The sequence below is a fragment of the Molossus molossus genome, unplaced genomic scaffold, assembly GCF_014108415.1.
Source record: "Molossus molossus isolate mMolMol1 unplaced genomic scaffold, mMolMol1.p scaffold_m16_p_13, whole genome shotgun sequence".
Taxonomy (NCBI): Eukaryota; Metazoa; Chordata; class Mammalia; order Chiroptera; family Molossidae; genus Molossus; species Molossus molossus.
In genome coordinates, this window is record NW_023425348.1 from 70,497,283 (window position 1) to 70,511,291 (window position 14,009).

Here is a 14,009-nt window from a genome sequence, read left to right on the forward strand (position 1 = left end):
TCCGGGGAGTACAAACCCCAGAGGCACATCCTACATGCTGCAGCAAAAGAGGACAGAGCATGAACTCAAGGTCAGGGGCATTCAGAACTGAGGAAAACCAAGTCTTCGGGAGGAAATGGCAGTGGCATTGGTCCTCACTGGGCACCTAAGGAGCCTCAACATGAACAGCTAATTCAATTCAGAAATTCAGCAAAAGCTGTTCTCCAATTGACACTGATGCGGAGAGGAGGGGAAAGTTGAGCCCGTGAAGTATGTGTCTTAGGCTCAACTACTTCTCTAACCACAGGCTGTTACAGTAGCAGCCTCTGTGACCGGGGCCTGCAGACAGGGCTCCCAAGACAGAGTGGACGCTGTGCCACAGACAGAGCCCACTGTCAGTTCAGCACGGGGTCCAGAAACAAGGGACACAGAGGGAAAGAACAGAGGATGTTCAGAATACTTTACAAAGGGAAAGGCCAGTACCTCAAACAAGTCTTTATGACTGGGTCTGCCACCAATGTAAACTTCCAAAGTTGCAAGGATGCCACATTCTCAGTGCCCTCTTTGAGAATAATAATAATAATATTACCAGCAATAATAATGATGTTATATAATGCTAACCAAGTGTCAGGCATTTGTTCTAAGGACATCACATATAATTCACTTAACCCATACAACAACCTATTAAGATAAGTACTATAATCTCTAATTTACAGATGAGAAAACTGACTCTCAGAAAAAGTGAAGAATCTGCCCAAGGTCAGACCATAAGTGGCATAAGTGGAACATGAACTCTGGCTCCGGACTCAGAGCACTTAACCAACACTTTATGCAGCCTCTTGGAGAGAAGAGACAGGGTGAACTGGTCAATTTTCCCCTCAAGATATTATAAATACCTAATACTACAATTAATGTTTTGATGGGAAATTGCTTCCCAGTGAGTTATGTCACAGGTCACAGGCCCTGCTCAACAGCATAAATCAATTAGCTTCATGAAAAGAGTGAAATAAAGATGTTTTCTCTTCTTTGCCTTCCTTCCCTTAGTCTCTGCTATGGTCTTTACTGATAGTCTCATGGATCTGGCTCATGCCAGACGCAGGGTCCTGGAAACATCCTTTTGCTAGGAATGGCCACATTAGAAACTGAGGATTGTCTGCTGCTCTGAATGTGCTGGGTGTGGAGCTGATGCTGTGATTATCTTTCCATTCAGTTGGAAGTAGGGCACATGGAAAAGTTGGTGTAGACCCAACTCAACTTCTGAGGTCCGGAGGGATGACACCCACAGCAGGAGCCCAGACGGTAGCTACTGGAGAAATTCCAGCTCAAACCAGGCATCCAGAAGCCATCTGGCTGACACTGGGAAGAATAGAAATCACATAGGACCTTAATTTCTTTGAATTCGTTTTAACTTACAAATGTAAGATTATTTGATTTTGGAATCCACTTCCGTGTAGACTTTTAAAATGTGCATTTTCATTTCTTGGGAATTTTTATTCTTTGAATTTAATTTCTTCAGAATAAATATATAATAGGCAAGCATTAATGTTCAGATTCAGGGAAACTCTATGTTATCGAAATTTTGTGATTGAAACATGCTGATCCTGTCATTGCTCTCATTGCAGAATCTCTGAAGAACTGGTCAGAGAATGGATAGAGCTACTTTGTACCCTGTTGCTGGGAATAATTTGGGGGAGGAATGGAATAAGAAATGGATGTTCAGTGTGTGATAGAATGACCTTGGCACCAAGTTAATTAACGTACTATTCTAACTCAGTATCTTCTAGGGTAAACTTCATATTACCCTCCATGATCGAGAAGGGGCCACAAAGGAGCAGGGTTTGGTTATTAAAATAGCAGCCTCTTCAAATTCCTAAGACACTGAGATCTTCTTCCTCAAGTGGGGGAGTGACTTCTCTGGTTCGTCATATGTAATAATTAAGCCAAACAAGTTATGAAAACAAGAAGTGGGGTGATGTCAGGGATGATGAGAGTGTTATTACACAACTCCATCAAAATCCGACACCATCTACAGGTGTCCTGCCACTGTCAGTGTGTTTCAATAACACCTAACAGCTCGAATATGATTGGTAACCAGGGGAGTAATGTCAGTACAATATGGAAGTTTCCTTGGCAAAGGATGCCAAGAGAGTAGGAGTAGAATTTTATACTTGAGCAGGAAAGAAAAAAAGACCTTCGTCTGAATGCTGTTCTGGGGCTCTCTTCCCAGAAAGGTGCACTCCTGGCCTCGCGTGACTCTGTGGGAGTTTCACTTCCTTCCTTAAAGGGAGCCCCAGTGGCTCAAACATCCAAGCAGATTTCCATCTGTGTGGTCTCACATTCCAGTATTGCTTTTGTGCAGCTTTAATATCCTCAGAAGCCGCACTGCGAGATGCCTACCCAGGCTGTTTACATTATCTAAGTTAACAATTACTTTTAGTTATCATTCTAGTCTTAAAGATGCACAGATTTTTTTTTTCCTTTACTGATTTTAGAGAGAGAGGAAGTGAGAGGGAGAAAGAGATAGAAACATCGATGAGAGAAAACATCGATTGGCCGCCTCCTGTATGCTCCCCACTGGGGATCAGGTCCACAACCTGGGCCAATGTCTTGACTGGGAATCCAACCCGTGACCTCTTGGTGCAGTGGTTGACACTCAAGAACTGAGCCACACCGGCCAGACAAAAGGTGCATAGATTTTTTTTTTTTTTTTTTTATCCTCACCCGAGGACATTTTTCCATTTTTTGTTCAGGTAGAGTGGGAGGGAGAGAGAAGAACAGAGAGAGAGAGAGAAACATTGATGTGAAAGGAACACATCGAGTGGCTGCCACCCGCACAACCGACCGGGGCCGGGGCCAAACTGCAAGCGAGGTACGCGCCCTTAGCGGGAACCGAACCCGGGTCTCACAGGACCACAGGCCGATGCTCTAACCGCTGAGCCAAACCAGCCAGGGCAAGGTGCATAGATTTTTAATGGTCTTCCTCAACTCCATTTTCCCCACCCCCTATGATTTTGGAGGGAGTGATCTTGCAGAATGCATTTTTCATGCATAGATTGTATCCTAGTAGAGATGTTATACTAGCATGTTGACCATATATAGGAACATGGCATCTTTACACAATGGCAGCTGTCTTCTACTATTGAAAGAATAGATCTATACAGGAGCCATAATCAAAGAATTTTTCCACGTGTAACAAAATAAATTTCTTTGTTAAAATCTTCTATTTAGAAATCTAAAAGCAGAAGAAATGTCCAAATCCTATAAGCTGTTAAAGGTTTTACTAGACTTGATAAAGTAAAAGTAGTTTAATGTCATATCAAATGTGCTCATTTCTCATAGCATTCAAAGAAAACTTGAAAGTATATTGAATTCTAAGACAGAAGTAACAGACAAGATATTTTGTGTGTGTGTATCGGGTTACTTTTAGCCCTTGGTCCAATCTATGCTTATCAACAAAAAAGTAATTGCTATGATCTTAACATTATGTTATTAAATGACTTTTCTGATCTGAAACACAAAGCAAGCAAGCAAAAAAAAAAAAGTTTGATATCAAATAAGAGTACTAGCATTTATTTTTTTAAATTAAGAGATAACTTTCACATAACACTTGACCTTTTCCAAGTTGAAATTCAGAAGACCATCAAACATAAAAGTTTAGGGAACTCAATCATTTGATGCACAAAATCATATTAACAAAGAAAAAAGAAATGCAAAAACCTAACGTTAAGTGACTAGGGTGCTACAGACTGGAAGTTCCTCCAAAAGGATTAGCTTCTTTAAGTATTTTAAGTCCAGAGAATCTGTTATGCTTCCACATGTTAGTAGTTGCATAGGCTAATTTCAGCTGGCATAAGCTTTTATAAGTATGCAAAAACACAGGGCAAGGCATGCATTAAAATGTGATAATAGCACACTTCTGGGACACGTGAAGCATGAGGCATGAATCTGAATGCCTCTGGCATCCATGAAGTATCACACCTCAGAGTTAGAGATTTTCTGTTTTGATAAGTAATTTTGTTATACCACATTTGGAATGGGGGGAAAATCAACTTTCTAAATATAAATCTTTCATCTTAACCAGGGTTCCTTATAGTTTCAATCCTAGCAATGAACTCAAATCTAAAATTTTAGGTGAGCTGGAAGTAACTGAAAGCTAGATAGGGTCTTAACAAAATAAGTTATTTATTTTAGTAATGAAAGTTTAAGAATGATTATATGATATTGTTGATCACAAAAAAAATTTTAGCCAGCCTGATGGGGGGGAGGAGATAAAAATGCAAAAACACAAACAAACAAGAAGTCAACTTTAATAGTGATACTCTCCCCACCCCTCAAAGAAAGAAAAAATCATAAAGAAGGATTTCCTGTGTTACATACATCTTACAAGAAAATAACTATCTAATGCTTCTAGATAATGGGTAAGTTTCTACAAGTACTTTGAAATCTTCAGATGAAAACTCCTAATTAAAAATAATTATCTAATACAAATATTTAAAATAACCAAAAAAATAGATTTATTTTCTGAATGCACACACATATATAATCCTTAGCAACCTTATTGTTTAAGAGTTATAAATAAATGACTTCCAGTCAAGATGGCAGAGTAGGTAAATGCAGTATCCCTTCCTCCCACAACCACATCAAAGTTACAACTAAACTACAGAACAACCATCATTCAAAATCACCTGAAATCAAGCTGAATGGAAGTCCTACAACTACGGAATTAAAGAGGCAGCCACATAGAGACTGGTAGGAGGGGCGGAGGCGGACGGGCTGGTCCCACACCCACGTGTGGCTGATAAAAATCAGGAAAACACCTTGGCTGGGAATGTCCTCCCTGAGGAGTGAGGGGCTCCCCATCCCACACCAGGTGCCCCACTCAGGGTTTCAGTGCCAGGAACAGAAGTCCCCATAACTTCTGGCTGGAAAAACCAGCAGGAACTGAGGCTCAGGGAGGCTGAGGCGGCTGGAGCCCCAGGCAGTTCCTCTTAAGAGACCTACACATGGACTTACTTGGACTTGTTCCCTCTAAGCTGAAGGGGAGGCAGAGACATATGGGGAAGAACTGAGCTGTTTGGCATTGGAGTAAGGACTGGAGAGGGGGCTTTCTCTGGGACAAACTGCTGTCAGGGCCTTTGTTCCTTTGGTGAGCCCTTCCCTGGGGCGGCAGACAGTCACCATATCTGGGACTCCAGCAACCTGGCTCACACTGGTAGCCCCGCCCTGGTAATTCCCTGAGGCCCCGCCCCACCCAACTTTCAGGCCCACCCAAGCTGTTGCCACTTGATTAACCATAGGATTGGCCTGGCTTGGATCCTGCTTCAGGTTTTCCTAAATTCTTTCAAACAAGCAGTATCTGGTCTCAGCTAGCCCCATACCTCTTGTTAAGTAAAACACAGAAACAAACACTGGGAGGCAGCCAAAATGAGAAGACAAAGAAACAGGTCCCAAATTAAAAAACAGAACAAAACTCCAGGAAAAGAAGTAAGCAAAATGGGAATAAGCAACCTAACAGATGCAGAGTTCAAAATACTGCTTATAAGGATGCTTAATGAACTTAGTGAGAACTTAAATGAATTTAGTGAGGGCCTCAAGAGCATAAAAAAGGACCAGTCAGAAATGAAGAATGCACAGTCAGAAATGAAGGAGGCACTAACTGAAATAAAGAATAATTTAAAGGGAATCAATAGCAGAGTAGGTAAAGCCAAGAAGCAAACCATCGATTTGGAATATAAGGAAGCAAAAAACACCCAATCAGAACAGCAAAAAGAATAAAAAAAAATGAAGATAGCATAAGGAGCCTCTGGGACAACTTCAAGCATGCCAACATTTGCACCTTGGGGGTGCCAGAAGGAGAAGAGAGAGAACAAGAAATTGAAAACCTATTTGAAACAATAATGGCAGAAAACTTCCCTAACTTGATGAAGGAAATAGACATACAAGTCCAGGAAACACAGAGAGTCCCAAACAAGATGAACCCCAAGAGGGAGGGAGAAAGAGAGAGAGAGAGAGAGAGAGAGAGAGAGAGACATTGACCTGAAAGGGACACATCGAGTGGCTGCCAACTGCATGACCTAACCAGGGCCGGGGACAGACTGCAACTGAGGTACGTGCCCTTAGCGGGAACCAAACCCGGGTCTCTCTGGATCGCAGGCCGATGCTCTAACCACTGAGCCAAACCAGTCAGGGCCAAAGAGAGCATCTTAAAAGCAGCAAGAGAAAAGCGGTTAGGCCCTGGCCAGTTTCTATCTGTACAAAAAATGGAAAAATATCCTCGGGTGAGGATAAAAAAAAAAAAAGCGGTTAGTTACCTACAAGGGAGGTCCCATAAGATTGTCAGCTGATTTCTCAAAAGAAACTTTGCAGGCCAGAAGAAAGTGGCAAGAAATATTCAGAGTGATGAAAAGCAAGAACCTACAACCAAGATTACTCTATCCTGCCATGCTGTCATTTAGAATTGATGGCCATATAAAGAGTTTCCCAGACAAGAAAAAGCTAAAGGAGTTCATCACCACCAAACCATTATTATACGAAATGTTGAAGGGTCTTCTTAAAGTAAAAGATAAAAAATATGAACAAACAAAATGGCAATGAATACATATCTATTGACAATTGAATCTACAAACAAAATGAACAAGCAGAACAGAAACATTCTCATAGATACAGAGAACATTGTGTTGGTTGCCAGATGGGAGGAGGGTTGGGGAAATGGGTGAAAAAGGTGAAGGGAGTAAGAAGTACAAACTGGTTGTTAGACTGACAAACCTCAAAGGGAAGGGGGGTGGGAGTGAGAAGAAATAAACCAAAGATCTTATATGTATATATGCATAACCAATGGATACAGATAACAGTGTGGGGAAAGGCAGGAGGAGGGGATCAATAGGGGAAAAATAAGGAACATCTGTAATACATGCAACAATAAAGATAAGTTTAGCCCTGGCCGGTTTAGCTCAGCGGTTAGAGCGTTGGCCCGCAGACCCAAGAGTCCCGGGTTCGGTTCCCGCTAAGGGCACGTACCTCGGTGATACATGATAGAAAAGATATTAGAAACAAAGGGTAGTATTCCATATAGTCATATCCTAAAATCACTAACAGTGGCCTTGCAGGCAGACTATGCCACTTCATATTTGGCCCTCTTCTGGTATATGGAATTAAGGTTTAGATTAAATGATAGGCCTGTAACAACAGCACATTTAATAGTGCTGGTAGTAGCACTATTAAAAAAAATAGTAATTGCTATTAAAGTAATAAAAAGTAAATTCTAGCCCTGGCTGGTTTGGCTCAGCGGTTAAAGCGTCGGCCTGCGGTCCTGAGAGACCCGGGTTCGGTTCCCGCTAAGGGCATGTACCTCGGTTGCAGTTTGTCCCCGGCCCTGGTTGGTTGTGCAGGTGGCAACCACTCGATGTGTCCCTTCACATCGATGTTTCTCTCTCTCTGTTCCTCTCTCTCCCTCCCACTCTACCTGAACAAAAAAAAAAGTAAATTCTAAAAAAATAAACTAATAGTGGTAATTACTACTAATGGTAATTTAATAGTAGTACAGATGTGGAATTCATAGTAATTTTTGCTTTCAGAGACTAGCAAATCAGTGCCTTTAGAAATAAAGATGGAGGTCTCATGTTTTCACAAAAATATAGAATAAAATTGTTTTAAAGCGCATATCACAACTTCTAAAGAACCTGTAGAGGGTAACCTAAACATTTTAAAAATCTCTGTGCATACAGTAGCACACTTTCTCATTTTTCCTTTGAAAGTTTATACCAAAGAAAGTGTTAAATTATGAAAATTTAGCAATTGGTTTTGTTTACTAGGTTATGGTTTACCAAGGTTAAAATACCCATCATTTTTTTTTTTTTTTAATTTAAGCTTGTTCTGTGCTATAGTGTGAATGTTTGTGCCCCCCACACACACACACACACAAATCCATATGTTAAAACCTAATCCCGAAGGAGATGGTATTTGGAGATGATTGGGCCATGAGGGTGGGGCCCGCCTGAATGCAATTAGTGTCATTATACAAGAGACCCCAGAAATCACCCTTGCCCCTTCTACCACAGAAAGGCACAGTGAGAAGAATCAGAAAACGGGCCCTAAACAGACACTGAATCTTCTGGTACCTTGATCTTGGTACCAGCCTTGGTAACTGTGAGAAATAAACGTTTATTGTTGAAGCCACCTGGTCTATGGTATCTTTACTATAGCAGCACAAATGGACTAAAACATGTCGAAATAAAAGATTCCAAAATATCTTAATGCCCTTTCATGATTTCCCTTTGTATAAGAAAGATATATTATTCATGTTATAATTTTATAATTAAACTGTTTCATTATATGTTTTCCTTTTAAATGTATAAAGTAAAAACAAAATTATAGAAATGCCTTTCATGATATTATCATCTAGTCTACAAAATCTTTGCCACTTACCTTTTGAAATATCTTTAATTTTTCTGCCATACAAATCAAAAAGATATCTGGCTGGTGAATTTAGGTTCAATCTCATTGTGCAAGTATCTAAAACCTACACAGAAAAAAAAATCAAACCTATAAATAATTTATCAGAGTGAGCTCTGGCTAAATTATATACACATTTAGAATCCTTTCGATACAACATCGCAATTAACAATTATATTATAAAATGAAATGTAACGATTTATAAAATGTTTCTAACATGAAAAAAGGCAGTTAAAATTGTATTTTAAAAACACACAAACATTAATAAAAAAGAGAAAAGAGATGCAACAAGTATTAAAAAGTGGTTACACACTATTTAATAAATGGCAGAAGTCTGGGGGATTTTTATATTATTCTTGCTATTTTCTATCTTTTCCATTTATTTTACAATGAGAGGACATTACTTTTTCAATTAGATTTTAAGGTACTCTCTTTAGCTTAAATTCTTTCCAAGTGTCTTAAAGTACAAATAAAGTCGGATCACAGTTCACCTTGACAATTTCTATTATTGAGGTACTAAAACATGGAAGTAATAAACCACATTTCAAGGTTTTCCACGAGCCTGAGTCACAAGAACTTCACTTTCATAAGTTTCTAATATGCTCAAGCTCTTTTCTTAATATTGTAATGTCTCCACCTGCTCTTGATGTAGCCCTTGTTAAGGTGTAAGAATCACCTTTCCAACATCAGGGAAGACTTACACAAGCATCAGTGGGAGTGAAAGTTTTACTCACAAGGTGAGAAAAATTAAAGTGACAGGAAGGGTGAAGAGTATCAGGTAACCTGGGGCAGGTTCTATTAGTCTTTTGGAAGTGACTCCCAAAACGTGAAATTCATCTTACTTAAAAGTACATAATATATTCCAAATCCGAATTGAAAGTATTTTGTCTTCCATTTTTACTATTCATTGCTATAATATATTATTGGTTTTGCATACATAACCAAGAACTACTGAAGGACAATGTTTGTTATATGATCATATGGTAAGAAGAACATTTTTCCATTGCTGATACCACCACCTCCATTTCGGCCCCTTGAATCACTTCTTTAAAATTGAAGCCTGCAATCCTAGTCCTAGCCAAACCAAGTCATTTTCTTTGTGGCAATGGACTTATTTAAGGAGTTTAACGTGTACTTTGAGGCAAGTTGTACTTTCTTTTCAGTTTGGAGAACAACTTTCAAAGACTGATTAATCTGGTTTATCAAGTGCTCTGATCTTCCTCGAGTGCTATGCTGCAATTAAATGGCAAGTATTTAACTGACAAATTTAATTTGACAAATTGGCCTTTCCTGGATTATATCAGCCTTTACTATATCAGATGTTCTCAGCCTTTATTCTAACCTTAAACATGACCAGTAATGTTCCCATGTGCCACACACTCTCATAGGCATCACTGGATTGTGCATTTCTTTTTTTTTTATCCTCACCCGAGGATATTTTTCCATTTTTGTACAGATAGAGAGAGAGGAAGGGAGAGAGAGAGAGAGAAACATCGACATGAAGGGACACATCGAGTGGCTGCCACCCGCACGACCAACCAGGGCCGGGGACAAACTGCAACCGAAGTACGTGCCCCTAGCGGGAACCGAACCCGGGTCTCTCCGGACCGCAGGCCGACGCTCTAACCAATGAGCCAAACTGGCCAGGGCGGATTGTGCATTTCTTGCACACTAGCTGCAATCCAGAGCTTTGGGCAAGTCTTCAGAAACTGTGTATTGCTGCTGTTTCTTTCAAAGGTATTGGAATTATCTTGCACCCTTTAATTTATGAAGGAAATATTCGCAATATCGGTGCTCTACCTTGTTAAATAACCACATACTTGCAATGTGCTTCACACATGACTGTACATGCTGTTATGTGGAGAAAATCCATTGACCTCTAATCTGTCCACCTGGAGTGTACCACTACAGTTCATTTCCTGGCCAATGCCATGTCTCCTCAAAGTCAGACATGATGCTCCTTAACTTGAAACAGCCCCTCTGGTATCACTGCCCCTACCACCCCTTAGCCCACTTGCCCATGGCTGGGATTGGTCCTTGCTACCCAGTTAACAAATGTAATAACCCTGGTGACTCTCTAAATATTAAACGTTAGTCTTCCGGCCTTCCCTCCCACTCTCTTGGGTAAATTTCTTTAGTGACTGCTACATGCAAGTTCACCTAAGATGCCTGAAAAGAATATGCAAAATACACAGGAGAAGGTATCAGAAAATGAACTGGTGTTTTGTCTGCGACTTGAGACAGAAAGGAGAGTGGAACATATTGACCGACATTGGCATAGGATACACCCTTATAGTTTCTTTGTTTTTTTAATACTTTAAGTAATTAACACAGTTGGCCTCTAACTAGCAAAATTCTCCTGTTGGTCACTTTCTTCCATGTGACTTTGTGCCCAAAGACTGTCCTTTCACCACCCTCACCACTACCACCCTCACTGACAGAAATACTCACGGGAGATAATTCATCACACATCCTCCCTTAGCCAACCATCTCTGAATACTGTGGAGAATCTACAGTTGGTCCCATAGACTCTAAACAGATGCAGCCTCTTCTTAAGTTTCCCACATTCTTGATCTTCTCATTCTTTGTGTTTAGTTCTCTCTTCATTCTACAAATCGATTATTTAAAAGTGCTGACAAACCTCAGAGGGAAGGGGGCGGGAGAAAGATAAACCAAAGAATTTGTATGCATACATGCATAACCAGTGGACCAGACAGGGCAGTGAAGGTGCAGGTGGAGCGGGCTGGGGGAGGAAAGGAGGGTGTCAGTGTGTGTGGGGGGGAACATCTGTAATACTTTCAAAAATAAAGATACATTTTTTTAAAAATCTAACACAGCCCTTTTATACAAATTATATTCCCTAGTTACTAGTGAAGTTTCAAACATTTAAATATTCTCCAAGGTTATCATTTACCAATTAAACTAAGTAAGATATGAGCTATTTAAAGATTGTCCCATTTACTTCAATTAAAATCTCAAGGGTTTAAAAAAAATTATTTCAAATATTGTTGCTTTTAGGTCTTAAAGTCAGTCAAGTAAAATCACATGGCTTTCTAACTCAAAGTCTCCTCTTTTCATTGTGCTAACACACCAGTAAAAATGTTTGTACAAGCCAAGTTTTAAGAGTTAAATGAGCTTAAAAACTGGCATTAGGAAACCAGATAGTAGAAATTAACAATGTATCAGCCACACTGTCACTCTCTCCCGTTTTCAGAATGTAAGGTCCTTGCAGTGTTTAAGCAATGCCAACCTTCAGCAGTCATTTCCGCACAGTAAATTATCAGTGGTATGAATTAGTATCAGCATAAATGTCTGTCAGAAGCCCTGGAATGAAGCCTCTACTTGCAAGGTCGTTCTTATGTTTAACAATTGAAAAATATTTAATGATGCCATCTTGCTGTAATATTAAGGTTAATTAAAATACCATTTCCACTCATCTGTAACTGTTAAACTTGTTAAAATATTACTTTTACAAATTCACATTCCATTAATTTCTTAGTATTTAGGTTGCAAAGAACCCTTCTGGTAGTGAAATTCAAAATCATCATGCTGCAAAACCAGGCTCTTCTTGATAAACACCTGGGAAGAGATTGTCCACAAACTCTTTTTAGTTTACTCTATTTGGTTCCCGTGCTGGGAACCACCTCCACCCCCAGGCACATATGACATAGTTTGCAGTTTCTGGAATGGCCACCGAGGAGGTGGTGTGGTTACACAATCTCCAGCCTCTGGTTTGCCATGACCAGTCCAAGTGAGAGAGCATGCTTAGCTCAGCATCGCTGAAGGCCAAGCGAGCCACATCAACAAGCCATCAGATTCAACAATGATGTCCTCCTCAAAGACAGAGAACCTTGATGTCTGCTAAGATATTTTTATGAAGCAATGTCCAGAAGTGGAAGCCCTGATCTACACCTCCCCACACGCTCTCTTCAGCAAGGGTCAGGAAACCACACATCCCAGGCTAATTCTGGCCACAGCCCTTTTCCACATGGCCTGTGGGCTGAGGATCCTTTGTACATTTTTTATTGTTAAGAAATGATCAAAAGAAAAATAATTTTTTGTTGCACTGTCAAAATATAAAATTCAAATTTCAGAGCCCACAAAAATAGATTTCTTGAAAAACAGCCACACTGTTTATTTATATATTTTCTACAGCTATGTTCACGCCACAGCTACAGAGTAGAGTAGTTGCTAGAGATCTTACTGCCTGGCCTTTTACAGGAAGTTTGGCTACTCCTGGTCTACTGCATCACTGTTCACATAAAATTCTCTGTTTTCTTGTCCTTTATACATTAGCCTCAACTCCTCCACCCATGTCTAAACCCTTTTCATTGTGCCCTCTGAAAATGCTTGTCCTGGTTGACAAAATTGACTAGACACTCAACCTCTTTTAAAAGAAACCAGGCTTGCCCTGGCTGGTTTGGCTCAGTGGTTAGAGCTTAGAGTGCCGGCCTGCGGTCCAGAGAGACCCAGGTTCATTTCCTGCTAAGGGCACGTACCTCGGTTGCAGTTTGTCCCCGGCCCTGGTTGGTCGTGTGGGTGGCAGCCACTCAATGTGTCCCTGTCACGTCAATGTTTCTCTCTCTCTCTCTCTCTCTCTCCCTCCCACTCTATCTGAACAAAAAATGGAAAAATGTCCTAGGGTGAGGATAAAAAAAAAAAGAAACCAGGCTTTCCCCTGAGTTTGGTCATTTTTCCCAAAGCCCTCTCAAGTGGTGTGATTTTATTCTCTCATATCACACAATCTCAAGTTCGGAAAGTGGCATTACTTACAATAGTATTTCAAGAGAATGTCTCCTCAACCCTCTTGTTGAACAAACAAAGCAAACCAACAACCCTGTCTCCCTGGGGATCCTGCCGTTCAAGTGTACCATCTTCCCTCACACACCAAGAACCTGGTGCTCCTGAAGAGAGTTGCACGGATGAACACATCAGCATTACCTTTTTTTTTTTAATCCTTACCCGAGGATTTTTTTTTCCTATTTATCTGCAGGTAGAGTGGGAGGGAGATAGAGAGAGAAAGGAAGAGAGAGGGACACGGGCCAGGGAAGAACTAAAACCAAGGTACGTGCCCTTGACCGGAGTCGAACCTGCGACTCATTGGTCCACGGGCTGACGCTCTAACCGCTGAGCCAAACCTGCCGGAGCAGCATTACTATTATTCAAGGTCACCAAGCTCCGTGTTGCCTCAGTACAGCCCAGTCACTCTATTTCACTTATTTTGTCAAGTCTCTCTTGCACTCACCATAATGAATATTTCAAACTATCTCAGCTCTATTTGCCCCCATCCAGCCTCCTCTCCCCTACTTCCCTCCTTATATTTAGCAGATGGCATGATCTCCAACATCAGAGAGAAAACTGACTCATTGTCTTCAAGCTACCACAGCTACAAGCCTACCTACTCCTGCACCCATCCTCTTCTTTTACCCTCTAGTTATAATTACCAGAGTTCCAGTTGCTCTCTAAGGCCAATATTCAACCTATACATTTGATTACATTTGCTTTCAGCTTTTACAGCAGTATACATTATCCATCATTTTTTTTCTCATATGTATATTCAACTACTCTTTCTTAACTAG

At 40.5% G+C, this 14,009-nt stretch overlaps 1 protein-coding gene across 2 annotated transcripts in view; it reads right to left on the reverse strand.

Annotated features, from left to right (window-relative positions):
- The window catches only part of LOC118628249 (doublecortin domain-containing protein 1-like), a 74,680-nt gene that overhangs the window by 14,871 nt on the left and 45,800 nt on the right, over window positions 1-14,009 (reverse strand). The window contains exons 6-7 of one of the 2 annotated variants that reach the window (XM_036259087.1): window positions 8,404-8,497; window positions 3,528-3,975 (exon numbers count right to left, since the gene is read on the reverse strand). In XM_036259087.1, coding sequence (XP_036114980.1) covers window positions 3,965-3,975; window positions 8,404-8,497 — 105 coding nt within the window. In that variant the 3' untranslated portion in view covers window positions 3,528-3,964. Of the gene's footprint in view, window positions 1-3,527; window positions 3,976-8,403; window positions 8,498-14,009 lie in introns of those variants that run through there. The other variant, XM_036259086.1, reaches the window with a different exon arrangement.